The sequence below is a fragment of the Pterocles gutturalis genome, unplaced genomic scaffold (assembly GCF_000699245.1).
Source record: "Pterocles gutturalis isolate BGI_N339 unplaced genomic scaffold, ASM69924v1 scaffold12638, whole genome shotgun sequence".
NCBI lineage: Eukaryota > Metazoa > Chordata > Aves > Pterocliformes > Pteroclidae > Pterocles > Pterocles gutturalis.
Genome location: NW_010123181.1, coordinates 27,948 through 49,376, shown reverse-complemented (window position 1 = coordinate 49,376; position 21,429 = coordinate 27,948). Strand labels below are relative to the sequence as shown.

General features: G+C 40.6%; 1 protein-coding gene across 1 annotated transcript; it reads left to right on the top strand.

Moving 5' to 3' along the window:
- Positions 1 to 9,537: 9,537 nt before the first annotated feature.
- Positions 9,538 to 20,830, top strand: LRRC38 (leucine rich repeat containing 38). Its single transcript, XM_010077808.1, has 2 exons — positions 9,538 to 10,271; positions 20,577 to 20,830. Exons 1-2 carry the CDS (start codon positions 9,644 to 9,646, stop codon positions 20,828 to 20,830), a joined length of 882 nt encoding a protein of 293 aa, XP_010076110.1. The 5' UTR covers positions 9,538 to 9,643.
- The last annotated feature ends 599 nt before the right edge of the window (positions 20,831 to 21,429 follow it).

Genomic DNA, 21,429 nt, shown 5'->3' with positions numbered 1-21,429 from the left:
GATTCATGTATTTGTAGGCGTAGGCAGCTGTACACCAAGTACAATACAAAGAATATTAACAAATTTAATTGCATGCAGGCACTATTGATAATACAGCATCTTTCATAGCAAAGAAGATTACTCCTAAAATAAGGGATTTAGATCCCTATGTCTTATACCCTGTATAATCTGTGAATATTATAGTAGTTTTATCCCTTCCCCTATTTAAAAAGGGAAACTGAGGCCCTGAAGTATTACGTTGTGAGTAAAGGTAAAACACTGGGGTTTAGGTGGATTGTTTTTTTTTTTTTGCTTTAGAACATGTCTCCAGGGAGTTTGACTTGTACTTTATTAATGTGTAGAATATTTATGCTGCATAAAACTGTGTGCACACAAATCTTCCAGAAAGCTCATCAGGACTTAATGGAGCTTTATTCTTGGCTCAGCAGCTGTGACCCTGCATTGCCCTCTGTCACTTCAGGTGATAATGATGTGCCACAAGGCAGCAGGCAGGACCAGACAGGTCTCTTTAAAAGTAACAGTAAGGTGTCTGCTCTACTGAGTGATGCCCAGTAGCCATGTTATCAGTGATGATATTTCAGTATACTATATTTTCTAAGAAGTGACATGTTGAAAGCAAGCAAAAAATCATTAGGGCTTTCTTGAGCATTTCCTTTAACTAATCCTTTAGTGGATGGTTTTTTTATTAGTATCAAAAGTGCATCTAGAATTATTTGTCTTACTCCAAAACTAGTCATTAAAACACTTCTCAGAGGTACAACTTGTAACTGTGTTCCTTTGGCCATCCCACAGAATAGCATGTAATAGCTGGTTGGAGTAGTAGCCAGAGGAGATGTTTTTTTTGGGTAACATGTGACTTCTTATGTCATTTTGGTGAAAAGAAAGGTCCCACTTTTAGGAACCCAACAATATCAATATAACAAAAAGTAATTTTAAACTTAAGTGCTCCTCCCACCACCATCAAAATATTTTGTTGTTAGTATCTTCAAACACTCCAGACTTGTTTCTTGGTGGGTAACTTTTAAGGAGGACTGCACAGATGCCCTATCAGTGCCTTGACAGCTCTTCCATGCTGTGTCCACGATAGTCACACAGGTGCTTTGACGCTGATACAGTACTGCCTGTGGGAGCTTCGAGTGATTGGACTGCTTACGCAGCTACCAAGAAGTTAACTTCAAACTATCTTCCTTAAAACAAGTAAAACCTTCTTCATAAAGGAATAGCAGGAAGCTAGACTTGTATTTGCAGGAAAAGCAAGTAAAGTGTTTATAAAGTAAAACCTGTGTCAGAAGCAGCCATGGGTACAATTTTAGCAAGTGTTTGCCTAGCTCCAGCAGAAGGAACTAAGTAATTTGTGTGTCTGTGTCAAGAAATAAATTGAAGCTTTTCATTATATGCTTAAATAATACATTTCTGACCATAAGTTCCATTTTTCAAAAAAATCACCTCCTATAAGATGATATTCTAGTGAGGAATATCGTGGAGAAAATGTAAGAATTAACAAATTAAATCCCTGGTTAAAAACTGAAAACAGTTTCTAAAAAGAAACCAAATTAGCAGTTATAATTGATTTCTCCATTTTAGTTTTTTGTTGAAAGTGTTTTGTTGGACATTTTTGTCTTCTCTGTTTTTATTCTGTAGCCATTCCATGATCCCTAAAAATATCTTTTTGCTTATAGCACAGCCTGAGAAAATGGGGAGTATAGTACATTCCACGTGTTACCAACGTGAACAATATTTTTACTATTTTCATCTTCTATGCCATTAACTTCCTGAAAAATTTACAAGAGCCTGAAGCAAACATACTTCTTCTGCCTTGCCTTCAGGATTTGAGATTACTCATTTACTCCCTTTTTGTGAGATTAATTTATTTTTGATGTTACTGAAGAAAAAAAATGATGTAGAACTATCCCAGAGACTGTGATGACTGAACTACACTCTGCATACTGCCACCACTAATGCCCATTAACTTCACCAAGCTTCCCCGGGGAGGAAATTTTGCTTTTTACCTGCTTCTGGTGATGTTTTTCAGCTTTAATAGTTCTGAAATTAGGCAGCCCCCAAAATTGTAGAAGACTGTATAACTGTTCATCCAAACATTAATTACATGTACAAAACAGTTCTGCCTCCTGACAAAGGGCAGAGTTACCCTTCCACCTTGCGCTGTGTAGTAGTGTGGGACAATGCCTGGCTGCTGGAGCTGTGACCGACTACAAAAACACTTCCACCTCCCCCTACAAAGGGTCCTACTGAAGTTTTAGTATTTAAAACTACTGTGTACCACCATCAGCAGTTAGGCTGAAAGAAGTTGTGCTAAAGGGAGCAGCTGCGCTGGTGGTTACTAATGCACCATTCCAAGTGTGGCTGTAATAAAATTCTGAAGGTTGTGTCTGTTATCACTGAGTACCAGAGAAGCACCGTCAATTCGTTGTCAGTGAGGTAGGTAATTTCTGAAGCAATTATGAAAGCCAGTCATTGTAATAATTAGCATTGATTATCAACATGTTTTTGAAAAGCAGATCTAGAGGCAGTATTACAGGGCTCCAAACGTTTCCTTTTTGGGGGTTGCTGCACTCGTTGATATAATTTCACCTGACATTTCACCCATCTTATTAACAAGGCGAGTGAAATGTCAGAAGGCATTAAGTCAAAACATGCTGCGTTCCCTCCGGGGCACTATATGTCTGTCTAGCCAGAGAAACTTGTAAGAGGATAGAAAGATAGAAGACAAGGGAATGACCAGGATCACTTACCGTGAACAGGATGGTAGATACTTCAGTTGTACCAGGAGATTGGTAACTATAATGGATTTTTGTCATCTTGCAAATATTTTTTGCATCTGCTGAAATGTGTGGGCCTTTTCAACATTTACCTTAAATGTAAAAACAAGCCCTTTGCATCAGGGGATTTCATCCTATTGGTTCAAGGACCTTTGTGTCACCATTTTGTTTGGTTTTGTTCTTCACGTGGGCATAAAAGATTTGGGTATTTCTTGAATTTCAAAAGGGAATTTGATTTATTTAACATAAAATTAAAAAGGAAGACAAAGAGGTCTACAGATCAAGCATAAGGGCCAAACTTTCAGTTGTTTCCACTCAATTGCCCTCTCTATTCTCCATATTTGATCCTTGAAAAAAGCTCTCCATGCATTTATACACACATATGCACAAATATGCATTTGCACACCCTTATTCTGTCAGTTTGCTTCTATTTAAACATAGTGCAAGATGCTACTATTCCTTGTTTTACTGCAAGTCCTAATCTATTGTTTGTGGTCCCCTTTGTACTTAGTGCTCTATGGTTCTAGTGCAGAGATGGATGCATTTTTGTGGAGTAATTTTGCAGAAAGCCAGTTGTTCAGAATTAACCTGTAAGATATGGAACTGCACACTTTCAGGAATGGTGCAGGTAATTGAATGAGTGTGTGTTGCACTGTGAAGGACAGTTTTCAAGCCCTATTTTTAAATTACAGTCTGATCTTTTCAGCACTTAGTTATATTTTTCATTAAATATTTTTATTGTAAAGGACAACAGAGAGGTGTATTGTAATTATTTCCATTATTTCTACCACCCTTCTGATGCTTGGAATTCCCACTGACACAAACATGCTTTCTGCATATTTAAGCCCATGAAGTGTATGCAGCAACAGTCACTAGTAGATGGGAGAAGGGAAGTAAGCACAAATTACTATCTTGGGTTTGGTGGTGGGGTTTTTTTTTTTTCCTGCAATAGAAAAAAAGATCTGGAAGATCTAGCCTGTTTTCTTTTCCTCTGTTAGCTTCTACCACATCGAATAAATTAATACAGCCAAGCAAGGTAGCTCATAGTGTCTTTGTGAAATCCACTTATCAAAGCAAACTGATATCAAAGGGAACTGTTTTCTTGCTGGCTGTATGTTTGGTGTGAATTTGCATAAAATCTTCACAAGTGTACCATCTTCTTTGGTCTGGAAAAGACATTCAGCCCGTTAATGTTACAGTGTTAACAGAAAAATAAGTGCAAATCCTTTGTTTTGGGTTTTTTTTGGTTGTTGGGTTTGTTCTGTTTTCTTACTCTCTGGTGTACCATGCAGACCTGATGATCTGGAGAGGTTTTGTACTCAGTGTATGTATGTGGTGTTTTTATAAGCTTTATCTGTTTTAATTGCTGTAAATCTATTTGCTGTGCATTAGAACAAAGACAGCTCTCCAAAGGGCTTTCCAGGTGGCACAGAGTACAAATTAAAAGTATGGATTTCCTATTGGGAGAATACAAATTTACTTCCTAGTTATTTCAGAATAATTTCTTCCTTACAGGAAAGGAAGACCTGCCTCTTTTTCACCAGAACATGCACCATTTGTCATCCTTTCCCCTCTGCTCAGCCAGATTGCACAGTGGCACATTCAGCCTCTGAACGCTTTGAAGTGTTCAGCAGTTGTTCGCTATAGACGGGCTAGAAAGCACGAGCGTGCAGCGCATGGTTTGGAGAAAATCAGTTCCTGAGATTTTTATTTCCTGTCTTTAGAAGCAAATATGCCATGTTCATAATGGCCATCATGGGCTAAAAATAACAATTAGCTTTACATCAGACCTGGATTAAATTTTGTGTTATCCTGTGTCTTTGAGAATTTGCTCAAACTTCCTTCTCCATTCAGCTTCACGGCTTGAAACTGAGCTGCAGGTTGGAACAAGTTTCAGATATGAAAGTTATGTTCAACTCCAACTGCTACTTCAAAGTCACTGACTTTCGTAAATTTTCCTCTACGAATCCTATGTTGGATTTCTTAAAATATATATTTTATTAAGAAACTCTGAGCATCTGAAGAATCTCTGATCTCCATGAGGTTTTTCAGATCTCGACAGACTCATTGGGGAATATGACCAGATAAATAGTGTTTGCAAAGAAACTGGAGACCAGCTTTACTTGCAATTTTATTACATACAAGAGTAGCAGTGGATATACACGAGCATATCTCCTTTCAACAGCTTATGGAGAGGGCAAGTGGATGACTACACTGTAGTGGCTGGAGACAAACTCCTTCCTGAGGGGAAAAAGGAAATATAATTTACACTGTTCCATCTCTCGTGAATGCTTTTAGTGATCCTAATGGTTTATAGTAAAATAGTGACCACATGTCTGAATAAGCCACGCTGTCTCGAGCAGATGATGGAAGTCTTTTGATGGGTTTAGGCTGGTCTCATTTGGCTGCTGAACTGCAGTGTCTAAAGTTTTCAAATTCAATCATCACAGCTGCCACGTTGATTAATTTTGATGTGATTTCCCTTCCAGTGGCATGGCAGCAGCAGCGACAGCAGCAGTGGAGGACTGGGCAGGTGTAATACAAGCTTCAGTTCACTTCACATTTTCTATCACCTCATGAATTGTAAGACAAAATAATATATCCTTTTTCTCTTCTGCTTTTTCAGTCCTACTTAGATGTGAGATCAGAGGGAAAACTGTCCAAAGGCGCCCATGGCTGCATTCATAAAAACATGCCTGCTCATAGCAGGGGGAGATTTTTCTCAAAAGAAAAAAAACAACTAAAGCCAAAATGGTAAATATCTGAATAAAAATCAGACTTCTGTTCAAAGATCTTGTTTAGCACTTGATTTCTATGTTCGGTTAATTGATTAGCATACTGTTAGTCATTCAACTTTGAACATTGGTTCCTGTGACACATTGCTAATGTATGACAATGAGAAGGAAACCCTCTGCAGTCATTACGTGCACCTGGTGCAGCAGCCTTGGACATGACATGTACCTTAACTCGGTGAAGCATAAGCCTGGAATAATAACTTACTTCATGGAAAAATATGCTCAATTAGCTGTTCAAAACTCTGCGTGAGGATGGACAGTTTTCAGTTTCAGTCTCTTGTGAATAAGGATTTATTGGCTGAGATCTGATTCCTTCATGTGTGTCTGTGCTATGGTTTCTCCTTTTTTCTTCCATTACCCAAATTGTTTTGGGAAGTTTTGAGCACATTTAAGGGGAGGGCTGGAAGTTTCTAAGGGAAAGATGAAACCTCTGTCATTTTTATGCAAACCTATTTCATACTTTACTAGGCAAGGAAGTGAATGGTGTTAGTTTCCTACTGCTTGCCATGATACAGCACTGCAAGCACGCCAAAGATCCAGGACCAGAGTGCCTTCTCGCACTCTGTTTTATTTTAGAGGTTTCTCTTAGTAGTATCCTGAACAGAAAATTAAAGGACTGGAAAGGCAGAGCTTTGTTGGTTTAGTCCAAAGCCTGCCTACTGTTGTGCTTATTCACCTCCTACAACTGGGAGGTATGGAGAGAAGTTGGGTTTGCTTCCTCATTCTCTACAAAATGATGTGACTGAGACAGTCTCCTCCATAGTTCTCTGATAATGAAATTGTTACCGTGTTTGTTTTTCAAACCCATCCTGTCCCTCTTGTTTTAGGGGATCCGGGAAGCCAGGATCATAGTTAATTGAGCTGATAGTTGAGATTTGATCTGTGTGGGATATCATCTGTGTGAAGAGAATATTTGGGTTTTTGTTTGGCATTGATTTTTGATTGGGAAGCGTGTGCTTTTTCGAAACTATATGGACTAAAATTTAGCACTGGAAGTCTTTGCTTGGGAGTACTGAAGAAGCATAGATGATAAACAAATCTCTATTTCTGAGACTACTCACTGAAGGAATTTTGTATTTTGCCATAGCGTCAGTTGAAGCCCAGCAAAGTCCTGCTATGTGTGATCTGCTGTGATGTGCTTTAGAATTTCCTCCAAAACCAAAAAATTCCAGATCCAATAGGTGACTGGCAGTCTGTGATTTAGTGTCCCTGTCACTGTAACAAATAGCCAAAAGATATCACAGGCTGTGCAGGCAGAAGGAAGTCCAAATGCCAGGAGCAGCAGCATACAATAGGTTTGTAATTTGGCTCCTGTAACTGAGTGCAATGAGGGAACTGGAAGCCTGCTTTGTCCTTGCATTTGTGTCCCTTCTCAGGTCTGTGCATTGTGTAGGCTTGCTCTGTGCCACCTCTGCTCTCTTACTGTAGGCCTCTAAAAATAGCACATGAGAACCCGACCTGGATTATATATTTTATTTTCTTGCATGGAGTGACTGAGGTTCTTTAATAGGCTGCTGGAAGAGGAGGAAGTGAAGTTCAGCGTATAAGTAAACTATAGGAGTACGGTAAAACTTGCTCATAGCTTATCAGAAGAGACCAGAGTGGCTGTGGAATGACTGCTGTCCTGTAGGGCACAAGAGGGTGCTGTGCTCTTTGCAGATAGCTGGCTAAACCCCTTATTGAGTAGTACAGGTTACTGTGACTGACTGATGCAAGTAAAAAAGTAAAGCTTTAATATCTTATTAGATAGAAAGTTTTGCAGAATCTCTGTCCTGCTATCCAAAATTGCCTGAAATGCCTGGCAAGTGAATGAAGCTTCAAAAAGATTCCAGAGAATTTCTGTGCCATGAGGGAAATGGATGAGGTATAGAAGTAGGCAGTAGCTAAGGAATTAATAAAACTGAACAGACAAACTGAAGCAGGAAATACAGAGAATGACAGGTCAGGAAGAAACTCTCTGAAATCAAAGCCAGCAAGAGAAGGGTGCCAGACCATGGCAGGTGGCCTGTGATGGCAGGTACTGCAGCTGGTCTCATGGAGCTGAAGATCAGCGCTGTTCCACCTTGGCAGTGAAGCTCTGTTTGCTTGGATGCTGTGGGAGAAGAGCTGATGTTTGACAAACCTAGCCCAGAATACCCAGAGTTTGGGAGTAATCCCTAGTCTCCTGCCAACCCCTTCACAAACATCTCAGGAAAACTCCACAAATTCTATGGAGAAATTGCAAACTGCATATGAGTGTGCAGAATAAGCTGTGAGGATCTTCTCCTACAGAGGGTAATATGTAAAGAATACAGGTGAGCAGCTGAGCAAGAGGAAAGTCTTTTTCTTACAGAAAGGAGAAGTAGTTTTAGCAGGGGCTGGTGGAGTTTTTAGGGAAGCTGAGTCCTATTCCTACCCCTGCCACTGACATGTTCTTGGATCTTTCACAAATTGTGCCTTATTGTCTGTAGTCTTCCATCTGTGAAGTAGGCATAATAACGCTGAGGCATCTTGGAAATGAAAATGTCAGCGTCTTCTGTACATTTGATAGAAAAAGGATGGGTCTGCACAAGAGAAACCATAGGAACCCCTTAGTCCTGTGTATTGAGAACTTCAGTGAATAGAGAGATCTCCATCTATGAAGTTATCTTTACAACAAGATCTCAAGTCAGTTCTGCGTTCCTTAAGTGTTAGGAACAGCTTTATCTCTGACCTACAGCCTTAATTTAATTAGGGGCAGAAAAACAGTAAATTACAGCAGGAGCAAGTGTTTGCAAGATACGACCTTAGAAGTTTAAAGTCTTGGGAGGGCAGCCTGTCTTAGAAATTTTTGTACTTTGTCCTGGATGAAAGATGCTCTGAACTCAGTTATGAAATATGACCTTAAGTCAAGATTACTGGCCTCTCTTTGACCTAGGAATGAGCTTTCAAAGGTGTTTGAGTTTGTGCTCTAATCACCAGGACATATGCGCCCAAATACAATCTTCCCTCAGCACATAGGTGTGGCCCAAGCACTCGAGTCCCATTTCTGTCTGCTTACACAATGGGCATTAAGAGGGAGGGATGGAGTTAAAAGTTAAGCTTGTAGCTGGCAGAGGACTTGCCTTGCTGGGTGTGGATTTGGGGATGTCAGAAAAACACAGATGCTGTGATTCAGAATCATCTCTGCTGTCCCATGGGAGACAGGCAGAGTGATTTTCAAATAATTCAACCCCCTGAAAAGGAAGAAAATCCGTTCGGTTTTAACAAACTGACGATTTGATCCACAATTTGCACTTTTATGTGGCTCAACTGACATTGCCAGTGCCATGTTAGAAAGCAGCTGTTTTGGTCATTAAAACAGGAAGGAAAAACCTTCACTTTTGAGACCATATTCCTTGTTGCTGCAGTAGGTTATACTTCTTAGTTAAAAGACAGTGAGTCATATTTAAATAACATTAACATGCTTGATCTAAAAGCTGCGAAGACATCCAGAAACAGCAAAAGTCAATGTTCCTTGTCTTTGGGCTCCTCTGCCCATGCTGCTCTTCTGCTCCCTGTTTTAGAAATGAAAGAGAAAACGGTTCCTAGCAGTCAACCAGGATGCTTCCCTGACCCTCGCTTGCATTTCTAGAGCGTTTTGGTGACCTTGATTTAGGCACATGGGAAGAAATGAAATAATTGATTTCATCAGGATTTATTACCTGAAGGGATTTTTAAGCATAAGCTGTTGCCATTGGAGTCACAGGATGAGGTGTGATTTCCTGTTTGCTGGAATATACAGCAAATATGCAAACAGGCTCAGCTTTTTTTAGCTCACAAAACCAAGGGAGTCCTTTTGAAAGATCCTCCGTTTACCCAATCATCGCTTTCCCTTACCCTGCACAGCATTATAATATTCTGACAGTGTAAATCCTCACATTTGCCTCCCTCCCTCCCTCCTTCAGTCACTCTCCCTCCCCCTCCCAAGACTGCTGCTATTGGATCTGTGATGATATGTGATCTCCTGGATACAATCACACACACACAAGTACCAGGCACTGCTGCTCAGCTGAGCAAAATGTCTTTCTCTTAGAGGTGGTGCTCATCCCAGCTTTCAGAGCCTTGACGATGTTGCCATGCTTTCCTTTCTGCCTTCTGCCTTTTTCTGTCTTTGTCTGCCTGCTTTTCTTACCCGTGGGTCATTTTTGCCCTGCTGTCTGTAGCTGTATGGACTACCACACCATAGATTGCCGGGATCAAGGACTCCCAAGTGTTCCTAATCCATTTCCATTGGATGTACGGAAACTTCTTATAGCCGATAACAACATTCAGGCGATACCAGCTGATTTCTTTATATTTTATGGAGATCTAGTCTATTTGGACTTCAGGAATAACTCCCTCACCTCTTTAGAAGAGGGCACTTTTAGCAGTTCTACCAAACTGGTGTATTTAGACTTAAGCTACAATAATTTAACACAGCTTGATGCTGGGATATTCAAATCTGCAGAAAAATTGATAAAATTGAGCCTTGGAAACAATAACCTGGTGGATGTGGATGAGGCTGCTTTTGAGAACCTGGAACAGCTCCAAGTGTTAGAATTGAATGACAATAACTTACAAAGCCTAAATGTGGCAGCCCTAGAAGCGCTTCCCTCCCTGCGGACTATACGCTTAGAGGGCAACCCTTGGGTCTGTGACTGTGACTTTGCCAATCTTTTCAGCTGGATACAGGACAATGCATCTAAGCTCCAGAAAGGTAAAGCTCGGTGCCTTACAGTGCAGTATGTACGCTTCTGTCTGTGTGTCTTGGAGGGAAGGAGGGTCCTTGGTCAAATTGTCTGTGTGCTGCCTGCAGTGACCCAAACGGCGTTTTGGTCAAACTATAATTGCATGCTTTCAACAAACGAGTCCGTTAAAAAGATGTTGACTGCTTTTTAGCAGCAGGTTCTCTTACCAGTTAAGAAATAAAATTTAAAAATGAAGCCCTATAATTTTGATTTGTAGCCTAAATTTACATAGGCAGTGAAAGAGCCTTTTCAAATTCTTTCAGCCCAGAGCTGGTTCTCTTCCAGACTTCATTTTCCTCTCTGGTAAATGTGTTTTCTACAATAAGCCCTTTGAGCAGCTAAATATTCTGTGCCAGCTCCTTAGGAAAACTGACTTTTCTCTCATTTTACTGATCAGCTGTGAAGCTGCTACAGAAGAGTTAAATCCCCATTTTATGCAACCGTGGTTGTCAGCCCTTTCCTGGAAGTATTTTGTTGTGATATTCTGTTTCAAACTCTTTTCAGTAGCTTGATTTTGGCTCTTTTCATTAAAATAGCACTGCTTCCAATATTAGGAATAAATTGAAATGGCTCTGGAACACCCCAAAATGAAGGACATATAATTCTGGTTATTTGGGCCAGCAATTTCCAGAAAAGTGGGGGAGTGGGGGGGAGACTGCCATGTATAGGGAATCCAGACTCTTGCTCCACATTTCCCACCCGACCCCACAGCCTCTCTTAATCCAGCCTTAGCAGGAGATCATCTCACAGTTCATGCCTCCCAACAAGCAGCAGGGCATAAACCCGTGTCACTGAGCTGCCCAGCTGCACGCTGGACAAACTGCTTGGAGCATAAAAACTTTGTCAGGGCTCCAGAGGGTATCCGGGTGTTACCTGACATGAAATCCCTGGTGCCTGGGCTGTGTCTGAGGGGGTGGCTGTGGAGAAGGTGGTGAGAGGTAAAAGGCTGGGGGAGAATTGCTCAGGAGAACAGGTTGAGGTCAAGTAACTTTCTTTGAATTCAGACAAAAAAGGGGGGGAAACACAGTGAGCCTACAGACTTCAGACATCTTTTCTCTGCTTTCTTGATCGCCAGAGTCTCTGGTCAGTTATTCAGGTTCCTCCTATGTGCATGACCTTGGGTGGCATTTTTTTAATATGCTTATCTAGGTTGCCCTAAATATTCTTAGCTATAAACCAGCTGTTTTAAGGAAGAAATCATTTGAGGGAAAAGTGTTAGGTTTTTTCCTGTATGCCTCAGTGAAACTTTCATCTTGATTCTTTCTAAACCAAATCCAGACCTGTTCTCCCCCCTTCCCTGATGCTTTAGCTAAAGTTTGCTCTGTTTGAACCAAGTATTTGCCTGTCTCTCACGATAAACATCAGGTCACTTTCCCCATGCTTTCCATCTCTTTTAATGAGCTTCTGCCTCCTTCCCCTTTATGCAGACTGACTCTATTCAGACTGAGAGTCTGTCCTAGCCCATCTCTCTTCTCTCTTCTGCCCTGTCAAGTGTTTTAAAGCCTATCACAACTTATGTCTGGAAACCTGAAGTGACAGAGCTTTCCCATAGTATTGCCAGTGCTCCCCAGTGTCTTGCAAGCTTAGAGATGCTTTCTCACAGCACTTTCATCCACACCTGTGTTTCAGCCAAACAGCTGAAAAATTACTAGCTCATCTGTATCTTCCAAATTTTTAGTTAGACTTGATTTGGGTAGACAAGGAGGGAAGGAGCAAATATTTAAATGATTGGTTTTATCAGAGCTTTTCTCCCCCCCACCCTGAGGTGGCCTAAGCAAGTGATTTGCATTTGTTCCCGGGAGCAAGTCCCCTGGTGTCGTTGCAGCCAGTTGTATTGGTGAGATTGAGTGCATGTATGCAGAAAAGCCTGTGAAGTCAGCGTTTTCATTGCTTGTTGTGAGCTGCTGCCACTAAAATACTGGCTGTCTCCTTTAATAAACCAGCAAAACATTGTTCATGAAGGTGAGGGCCAAACTGCACCCAAAGAGTGTTTCAGGGACATTCTAAAAGCACATGGCCACAACTGAGTGCCTTTCAAAACAACTTCTGGAAAGTCGGTGTAAAACTAATCCTTAGAATTATTATTTGATTGCATTTTGTGTCCAGTGTTCAGTTATTAATGATGTTGTGACATTATACCCCTTAGGAACTAATCACATTAGTGTTACTCGTCAGGTTATGCTTGTCCAAAGCCACGATCGCCTGGCCTGGCCCGGGACGGGTGGGAAGAGCAACTCACTGAAAGATTTGGCATTCAGACTCCCTGGCTTCCTCGTGAGACTGCTGTGAGGCTGGAGACACAAGTATTCTTGCAGCAAACACATCAAGATAAGTAGGGCAGCAGGCTTTACATCTGGAAATACAGCAAAGGAAAAAAAGATAGGGATACATTTGCAGGGGCTGAGAAGAGAGCTTCGTTATCGTGGCTGCATGCTGGTCCTCTACAGCTCTGCAGCAGCTCGAGCATTGGCCTTGCATGGCCTATACAAGTGGGAAACGGCAGGAAGGGAAAAGGAGTTGTCTGGTGGTTTTCTTTTCTTGTGGTTTGGGTTTTTTTTTTAAGAATAAGCTGTGATGAGCAGTGCAGAAGGTTCTGTGACAGATTGAAGTTTCCCAGCCTTTAAGTGGCAGACTTTGTAACCTGTGTTTACTGAGAAGGGAAGCTGTGGGAAGGTGAATGACAGTCAGCTTGCATCGGTGATCCCCAGCCCTCTCATGAAAAACACGGAGCAAAGACACTAAAGGCTCTGTATGCTGTTGTGTGTATTATGCTGGCCTGGGATGCTAAAAAAAAAAAAAAAAATTGGTGTTTTGTTAATGTGAACCGAAATCTCAATAATTGATCCTCAAGTTCTCTACCTCTGTAAGGAAGGCCTCTGGAGAACTCAGTGATCTGAACAAAAGCCGTATTTCAACTCATTAGTTTTGCAAAAGCCAGGTCCATTTTCTTTCTGGCATGCTACCAGAAATAGCTTGTAGAGTTATAACTTCTGCTGACCTGTCTGACTGCAAAGCCTCTTCCCAGCTGGGCTGCCTTTGCGCACCTGACTTGTCGCTTCACACAAACAGCTGGGATTTGAATCATTTTACAGATCCCAACCTTTATTCATCTAACATATATTTCTAAATAAAGGCTTCATTGGCATGAAGGGAATACTCTCACATGCCGGATTTGAAGGCAGACTTGTTAAAGAAACAGCACTGAAAGTTTTGCCGTTTACCTGCAGTCAAACTCAGCGCTTTAGAACAGCAAACGTATTTTTATGCTTGTAAAAAGAGATTAAAACCAGCATTTTCATCGTAATCCAGAACCAAACTATGCTTTTCCCTCTGATTTGGTTATTGATTAAGAACAAATCAGTGTGTATAGTGCAAAATAGACAAAGGAACTGTGAAGATCGGTGGACTGGTGGTAAGTGGAGAATCTCTAACAATTGTTCTTTTTCCTAGAGAAGACAAAGTGTTCCCTGTGGGCCACAATGGTTAAGTTATAAAACTTCAAGATTTTTCTGAAGAAGAATGTTTGATTTTATAAGCATTCATTAAGCCTGAACGGCAGCATGATGGCCAGTGATTCATATTGAAGGGTTCCCATTAGGAGGAGCATGGAGATTAAGAATGTTGGATAATTTTTGGAAATAGAAAAGCTGTTGTAATATTTCTGTCCCTTTAAAGATACATGTAAACACTTTTATGGTTGGTTTTAATCCATGGGGGGCATGTGAACTGTCAGAAGGAAAAGTATCTCGAAAGAACAAAGGCATAAGTTGCTCTTAAACAAATTATTTAAAAAAATTCAAGGAAATCATGTCTCTGAGGTGTATGCTATTATGTTCTCTGCTTGCCCATATTTGATCATCTTGCCAATCACTTTTTGTAAAATTCAAGGTTGAAGTTTTCTAAAGTGAGAATTGAAGAAAGCAGAGGAGGAAACAGTGTCCTTGGATCTGGTAGAAGAAATTAAGAGAAAATATTAATAAAAGCACGAGAGATACTGAATAAAGGGAAGGATGGTGATAGGTTGAGTTAAATGATTTTGGGGCATAATGTTTCAAAATTTTGAATTCAGTGGAGTCTAAGGAAATATAGAATTTGGGGTTTTTTTGAGATCAAGAGTCACCTTTAAGGTTTCTTGTGTTTTCTGCTTCAATGGGAGCTAGAAATCCTACAAAAATACACTTGGTAATTTCTCATATTTTCAAGGGTGAATTTTAGGTGGAAGGTGCTCTTTTAAAGTAGTGCGTAGCACTGCGAAAGGCGTTTCTTGAACCCCTCTGAAGATCTCACCTTGATGAAGGGATTGGATTGAGATAAAATGTATGTAACAAAATGAAATACAAGTAGTCTGCGGTGGCTATATTGAATTGCTTTGCGGGGATCTCTGTTGCTGATTTTTACTTTCTGTGAACATGCTTTGGGCAGCTGTGCCTGTGACCTTGTTTGCTAATGACTAATGCATTTTTAACATTGCTTTTAATTAGAGTTTAAGTATTCCTTGGCGTGTGACTGTAGTGTCTCCTTTCTGTCATCTTGCCCTCATTTTGCTTTTTACTTTTTTTTTTTTCTTCTCAGTATCTTTCAAAAAGCCTCTTCGGCAAGTTGTGTAGTTTCTGGGTTTGCAAGAAATAGTTGGTGTTTCTGCTTTTTGTGCTGAATACAATGGTGTTTTTTCAAACTTGTGTGTTTAATACATACTCTATTTAAGTTCCCCACTATCCACTGCAAGAATTAAAAACTTTGCTGCCCTCTATTAAAACAGTAGTAAAAGACTTCTAGCAATGTGATGAAAAGACTTTTTCATGGGTAGCCTCTGTACACCAGCATTTCCAAAAAGACTGGAAAAATTCATTGAGAATTGGTGAGCAACAGGATTCCAAATAGATGTGTGGTGTCTGTGTGACAACGAAAGCAAGTAGATGTTCTGAGTGTTTGAAATTAAGGTCGCACGAGTTTAAATGAGGCTTGGTGCTCAGTGTTAGACTTCCCTGGTACGGATGGGATTATCTGGCACAGTGTCAGTGCACCTTCCTCCTGAACACTAACGTTTATGTTCACACCACTAGAAGCAGAACTGGCAAAAGAAACCTGAAGAAGACAGGCTTGCAGAACTGTATCCTAAATTAAGGTAATTGCTGAACGTTGCTGGATGAAAGTTCAGTAGTGGCAGCAAATCCCATGTCACAACACGCAGGCTGTAGCTATGTTCATATTTTGCTCTTCACTTGGTCAAATGTTACTTCACTGTGGATAGCTGTGTACACAAGACAACAAATTCTTGAGATACTCAGAGGGGTTTTTAGTGCCAGTATTGATACCGATGCTGTTTCAAGGCTTCTGTAGCTGTACCTCCTCAGTACGGATGGATAGGTAAGTTCTGGTGAAGTGCTGTGTTTCCAGGTAGACTCTCTATGCAAAAGACAAGAGAGAAGGATGGCAGTGAGAGGAGGTAGGAAAAAAGCAGGAGCAGGTGCCAGTGAGACCATAAGCAGCCTTCTGGAACAGGAAACTTGACTGAATTCAGTACTAGAAGTAATCAGTTATGAGATTCAGAAGTGAATCAGTATAGTGAGAAGAATAGAATGATTTTTGTAAGCCTGTTTAGAAAGACTGTGCAGTGAGGTGATAATCTCTTGCTTCTTGGGCTCTTTCTATAATCCTATTCCAGTCTAAGATCTATTACTAAACTTTGTAAATAAAATTATGTCTTCACTAGTCCAGGCCTTTATAGTAGATGTGGGCTCACTGAAAATGTTAAACATTGTTTTCAAAACAGAGCATCATAATTGCATGAGAGTACAGGTTTCATTTGACCTTCTAGCCTAACTAAAAGCCAGTGCAACAACTGAGCATTTTGTAAGTCCTCTCAGCATTTCATTCTTTATCGGTGCCTATTTATTCATCTGCTGTGAGAGAAGGCTGCCTTGACTTCGTGCACCAATATAGACCCAGAGCAAGCTTCAGCTAAAAAGGACAGACTGTTCTGCCCATTGCAGCCTTTCGGTTCTTCCCCAGTATCATGCACACGCTAGCACATCACCAGTACAGAACATAATATCCAGTTTTTTAGAAAGGAATTAAAAGTCTTAAGGCATTTCACACATTCAGCAGCTTTTATTCTGTTCAAGCAGAAACTCCTAACAGAAATTAGATTCCCTAACAAGCACATCAGATTTGTTTTTATATATACACATATATAAATATATAATTTGATATCCTGGTCATTTTCAGTAAAATGATCTGACTGCCACTGGCTTTTCACTCTTTCTTCCATCTTAAGGTTTTTTGGAGTACTTCCATCTTTCACGGATTTGAAGATGTGAGGAGATAGCATTTGCAGATGTGAACACCTGATGCTAAACTTTATATTTAGGCATTGAGACAAACCGTTAAGTACCCTCTAATGTTGATCTGTGAGCCTCTAGGGGACTTGGCTATTAAAAGTTTTATTTAGGGACCTAAATCTAGGCTTCTTTTTTTTTTTTTGCCTTACTCTTCTGATAGCTTGAGGCTGTTTCCAATGAAATTTCACACCTCTTCAGAGGCAATGCCTCTCTCACTGCTTATTAGTGCATCTAATACATTAGTGATGGTGTTTAAGTAGACTAAAGAGAACCTGTAGCTGGAGGCAAAGTACCATGCAAGAAATAAAATGCCACATTTAAACATTTCAAGTGTGTATCAACTAGGTTCAACAACATGAGAGACAGCTAAATTCTACCCAGATGGCCCAATACCAAATACTTCTCCAGATGATGTAGCAGCAGACACAGTGCGTGTGACATTGTCCTTGGGACAGCTGGAGTTGTTACAGGTAGCGTGATGGCCCTGACCAAAATAACATCAGCTATATGTTTATAATACAGTCACACTTGTTATTTCATTTACGGGTTTGTTTGGTATGAAGAAACAACTCTTTGAACATGTTGTGGGATTAATGAGATATACACAACTGTCATCAAAGGTGTTCTTCCTGCAGCCAAGCACTAAACATCAAACTGCTTTGAGATACCCTTTGCAAGAAGCCTGCCTGATTTTTTTTAAAAGAATAAATGGAACAGGTTCTACAAAATAAAAATCAAACCAAGCAAACTATAAAAAAAGTAATACCGTTGTAGTTAAAGTGTGTGAAAGTAGAGCAGTAAGGTTAAATGGCACTCTCCTGTGCCCTGGAAATCTTGTGTGTGCAGACAGGTAATCTGATTGAGCCAGTCTATATGCAACAAAATCACCCAGAGGAAATAAACCACACCTTATAATTAATACTGATCGTTTTACAGAAGCCACTCTTTTGTTCGTTGGTGGTGCAGAGGGTGTGTGACCTGGGATTACCGCCTGCCCAAGCAAAGAGCAGAACTGGATCTATCGCTAGGCGTGAGTGTAACAGGACAGGTGCTGTACAGAGCATCCGTTCTCCACACACAGGATCCTCATTTCATAAGGACAACCTACTTTTAAATAATGTAAAGAAAGTAACATATAGCTATGGAAGGCAGCAGATGAACTGGTATTGTTCATGTGTCATCTCAAGCAGGTGCGTGTGACCTTCAGGTTATGATGTTTTCAGGGAAGCAGAGGCTCTGGTGCAATAACCACTGCATTAGCTTTGGGAGGAGAAATTCCTTGTGTCACCAGAGATATAGCTGCTTGTCTCACTACTGTGACAAATGAACATGAGCATTCTGTTCCAGATTCTCTTTGGAGTCAAAAGAGAAGCTTCTGTTAACTGTATTGGGGTTTGCAGTAGTGTCATGGCACAGCACAGAGGAACATTCCCTGAGCAGAACAGACTAATAAATGTTCCTCTCTCCCTCAGTCGCGGCATGTGCTTCCACTGAGCTCTGCAGTCTTTACAGGTTGCTTCCAGCACAATTTTAGCAGACTGCCTTATGTGTGGATAGGAGGGGTCAGTTCATTCCTGTCTTGTTGGAAAGATGCACGGGGTGGCTGAAACAATAGCTGGGAGCTAGCAGGGCCTCTGTGCTGGCCCCTGGTTTGTGGTGCTGGATTTTATCTATTGGCAGCTATTATTCTCAATGACTAAGAATTCTGTAAAGGCTTGAGGCTAAGCTAGCACACTGGAGCGTCACAGAATAAAGCAAGTAGAAAATTCCCGTCTGATCTATTTGGTTTGAGAATATGACCTAGATTCCAGTACCCATGGCTACATGGAGAGGAGCTGCTTTATTTCTTGTTATTGTATAATCAGACTCAAAATCATGACAGTACACTGATTCTCACGACAAGAAGTACCCTCTAAGTGCCTTGGTATGTTGCAGATTCTGTTCTATTTGTATTCTGTGTGTTGTGATGTTAGGTGAGGGCATCTGGGAAACAGGAACAGAGCTCACAGTCTGCAGGCTCAGTTTTGATCCATGGCAAAACTGCTGTTGGTGGAGAGTAAGTGGGCTCTCCCTTTTCCACCTCTGGGATCCTGGGCAAACACTACCATATGAAGTTATTTCTAGAGGGAAGACTGGCAGTATGTAGAACTGCTTAAAACAACAGTTTTCTTTTGGAGTCTTTTTCATTCCTTTTATTATGTTCTTTTTCTATTTCCTTCCTTATGGAAGCTTAGATGTGATACTCCAGCTCAGCAAGGCCACCAGCTATCTGTGCAGTCACAGGCACTCTCAAGTGCTCCGGTATGGCCATTTGTATACAAGACATGATCTATATGAATATTGGAGGTTCCAGAGGTTTCTAAAGTCTCAGAGGATGTTTGAAACAGTGTGGCTCCTTTACCTTCCCACCCAGTTCCATAGGCAGGATGTTTCAAAGATCTGCAAAGCCAGTTGCCTCACCATCTGGTATACATCGCCAGTGCACTCCAGGCTCGGAAAAAAAACATCACATGTATTCAGGTGGCAGTTTGCCTAGAGGAAACCATTCAGCCTTGGGCGTGCCGACTGTTGTCCTGTTCTGCTGGCAGCTTCTATTACATTGTCAGTGAGAGGAGCATGAGAAAGAGGGAAGGCAACAGAACTTTAGCCAAATACAATGGATACAGGGTGGCTTCTAGGGATGAAAATGTAGTACAATCATCATTGCAAGGTCGAGTAAGTCAGAGTGATAATTGGATCCATAGTAGACTAAACTAAAACCCCCTCTCAAATCAACATAACAGCTGGGCTGGATCCAGATAACCAGTCAGGTTTGCACCAGTAACCCCAGGAGACTGGGTTTAAGAGTAGAGCATCATGTGCCATAGCTATTCAGCCACAAGAAAAATGGGATTCACAAAAGCGGAGGAAATCTTACTGTCATACATTCCTTATTTAAAGTGACTGTGTGATGGAAACGCCCTGTACACCGTGTGCACGCAGCCATGCAGAGCCAAGAACTGGGAGTCCATTCTGTTACCATTAGCAGACAAAGAGTAAAAGTGTACCAGAATGAGCAGCATTCTCGTGTCATTAATACACTATTCTTGTACTTCCCCTTTACATTCATATCCCTAATAGCAAGATAAAAGCTATTTTGCCAGCAGCCATACAGACTTCATTCACTTCATTATTTGTTCCATTCCAGCCCTGTTAATGTGCTCTGCTGATTTTCCCCTCTTGTGAATGAAGAGGGAGTTGGGCATGTGCAGTGAACTGTATGCTTTTACTGTCCAGTATCAAACTTTATTCTCGCCAGTTTTTAAATTTGGATTTTTTTGCTTTCACTGTGAAGAACCAAGCTCTAGGCATTCTTCAGTAATGCATGAGGAATAATATCTGCTAGTCTGCATGTCCTTATGACAGTCAGAGAGAAAGGTGAAAGCAGGTCATAGACAAACAAGCGTCCATTAAACCTAAGCTCTTGTTTTGACCAGAAGAGAAAGACAACTGTAGTTTTGGAACTACATGGAAAAAAAGTGGTGTAGAAGGTACCAAAGTGTGGAAGGAACTTCAATATCCGTGTTGCCCTTTTTTTGGAGACAGAATTTGACACATGATGTAGCTGAGAAGTGCTTCCAGGTCTCCAGATTCAGATCCATCCAGGGTTCAACATTCACTTTTTGAAATCCTCAAAATCATGGTCCTAGGTCATACCTGACCTCCTGGAAGACTGAAGCTGAACTTATTTAATTTCCAGGAGCCACTGAAGGGGGTTATGTAATGGCTTTTGGATAGTGGCAGATGTTGTTCAATTTTTTCTTGATTTTTGTACAAATTCATAAACCTAGAATTAACCCTAAAACTTTTCTTCAGCTATTTGATCTCTAACTGGAGCAACAGAAGGATTCATCAATATTCTTCTGATTTGTTTCCCTTTCCTCTTCTTTGCAGGTCTCCATGAAATCCAGTGTTCCCTGCCTGTAGAAAATAGAAGAATCTTTCTGAATGAATTATCTGAGGTCAGCTTTAGTGAATGCAAATTTAGTTTGTCATTGACGGACCTTTTTATCATCATCTTCTCTGGAGTCGCAGTCTCCATTGCTGCTATTCTATCAAGCTTCTTCTTAGCAACTCTAGTACACTGCTTCCAAAGATGTGCTCCCAGTAAAGATGACGATGATGATGAAGACGACAGCGAGGACTGAACTTAGTCTATATACTTAAGTTTCTTTGGTTCATAAGTTACTAGATCATCAGCCAAAGTCTAGGAAGAAAGCAAGTAGAGTAAAAGCTTTAAACATGAATTAAATAAAATCACAATGTGTAAGGATCCTTTCTAATATTGTGATGGTCACAGGTAGGAGTTGTAGTTTGCATCTGAGAATGTTAGCCTTGCTTACATACGTGTAACCTGATGCAATGAGACCGGGTTAATTTCTATGATCCTTAATCAAACACTGCATTTAAATTTGAAGATTGGAGGAAAAAGAGTGAAAGGCAAACAAAAGTTCCAGTGTTTTAAAAGACTCACAGGTCCTTCTGATGAGATGCAGATTCCTCTAAATACTTACTATCTTGTTCTGAATGTGCTTTGAAAAGCATTGGCTAGATGGAGGCATTTCAGCTGGAAAATACAGAAGCAATTTAAAATAGTGTCCTTCCTAGATCTAAGTAGTGGGAGATTCTATTAAGCTCACACAACTTTATAGGTAACAAAATGCAATTAAAATGATTCCTAGAGTTGTAGAAAGCATGATAGGAAGGTTGGCATTTTCTCTCTACAAATGTTCTCTATAAAACTCAT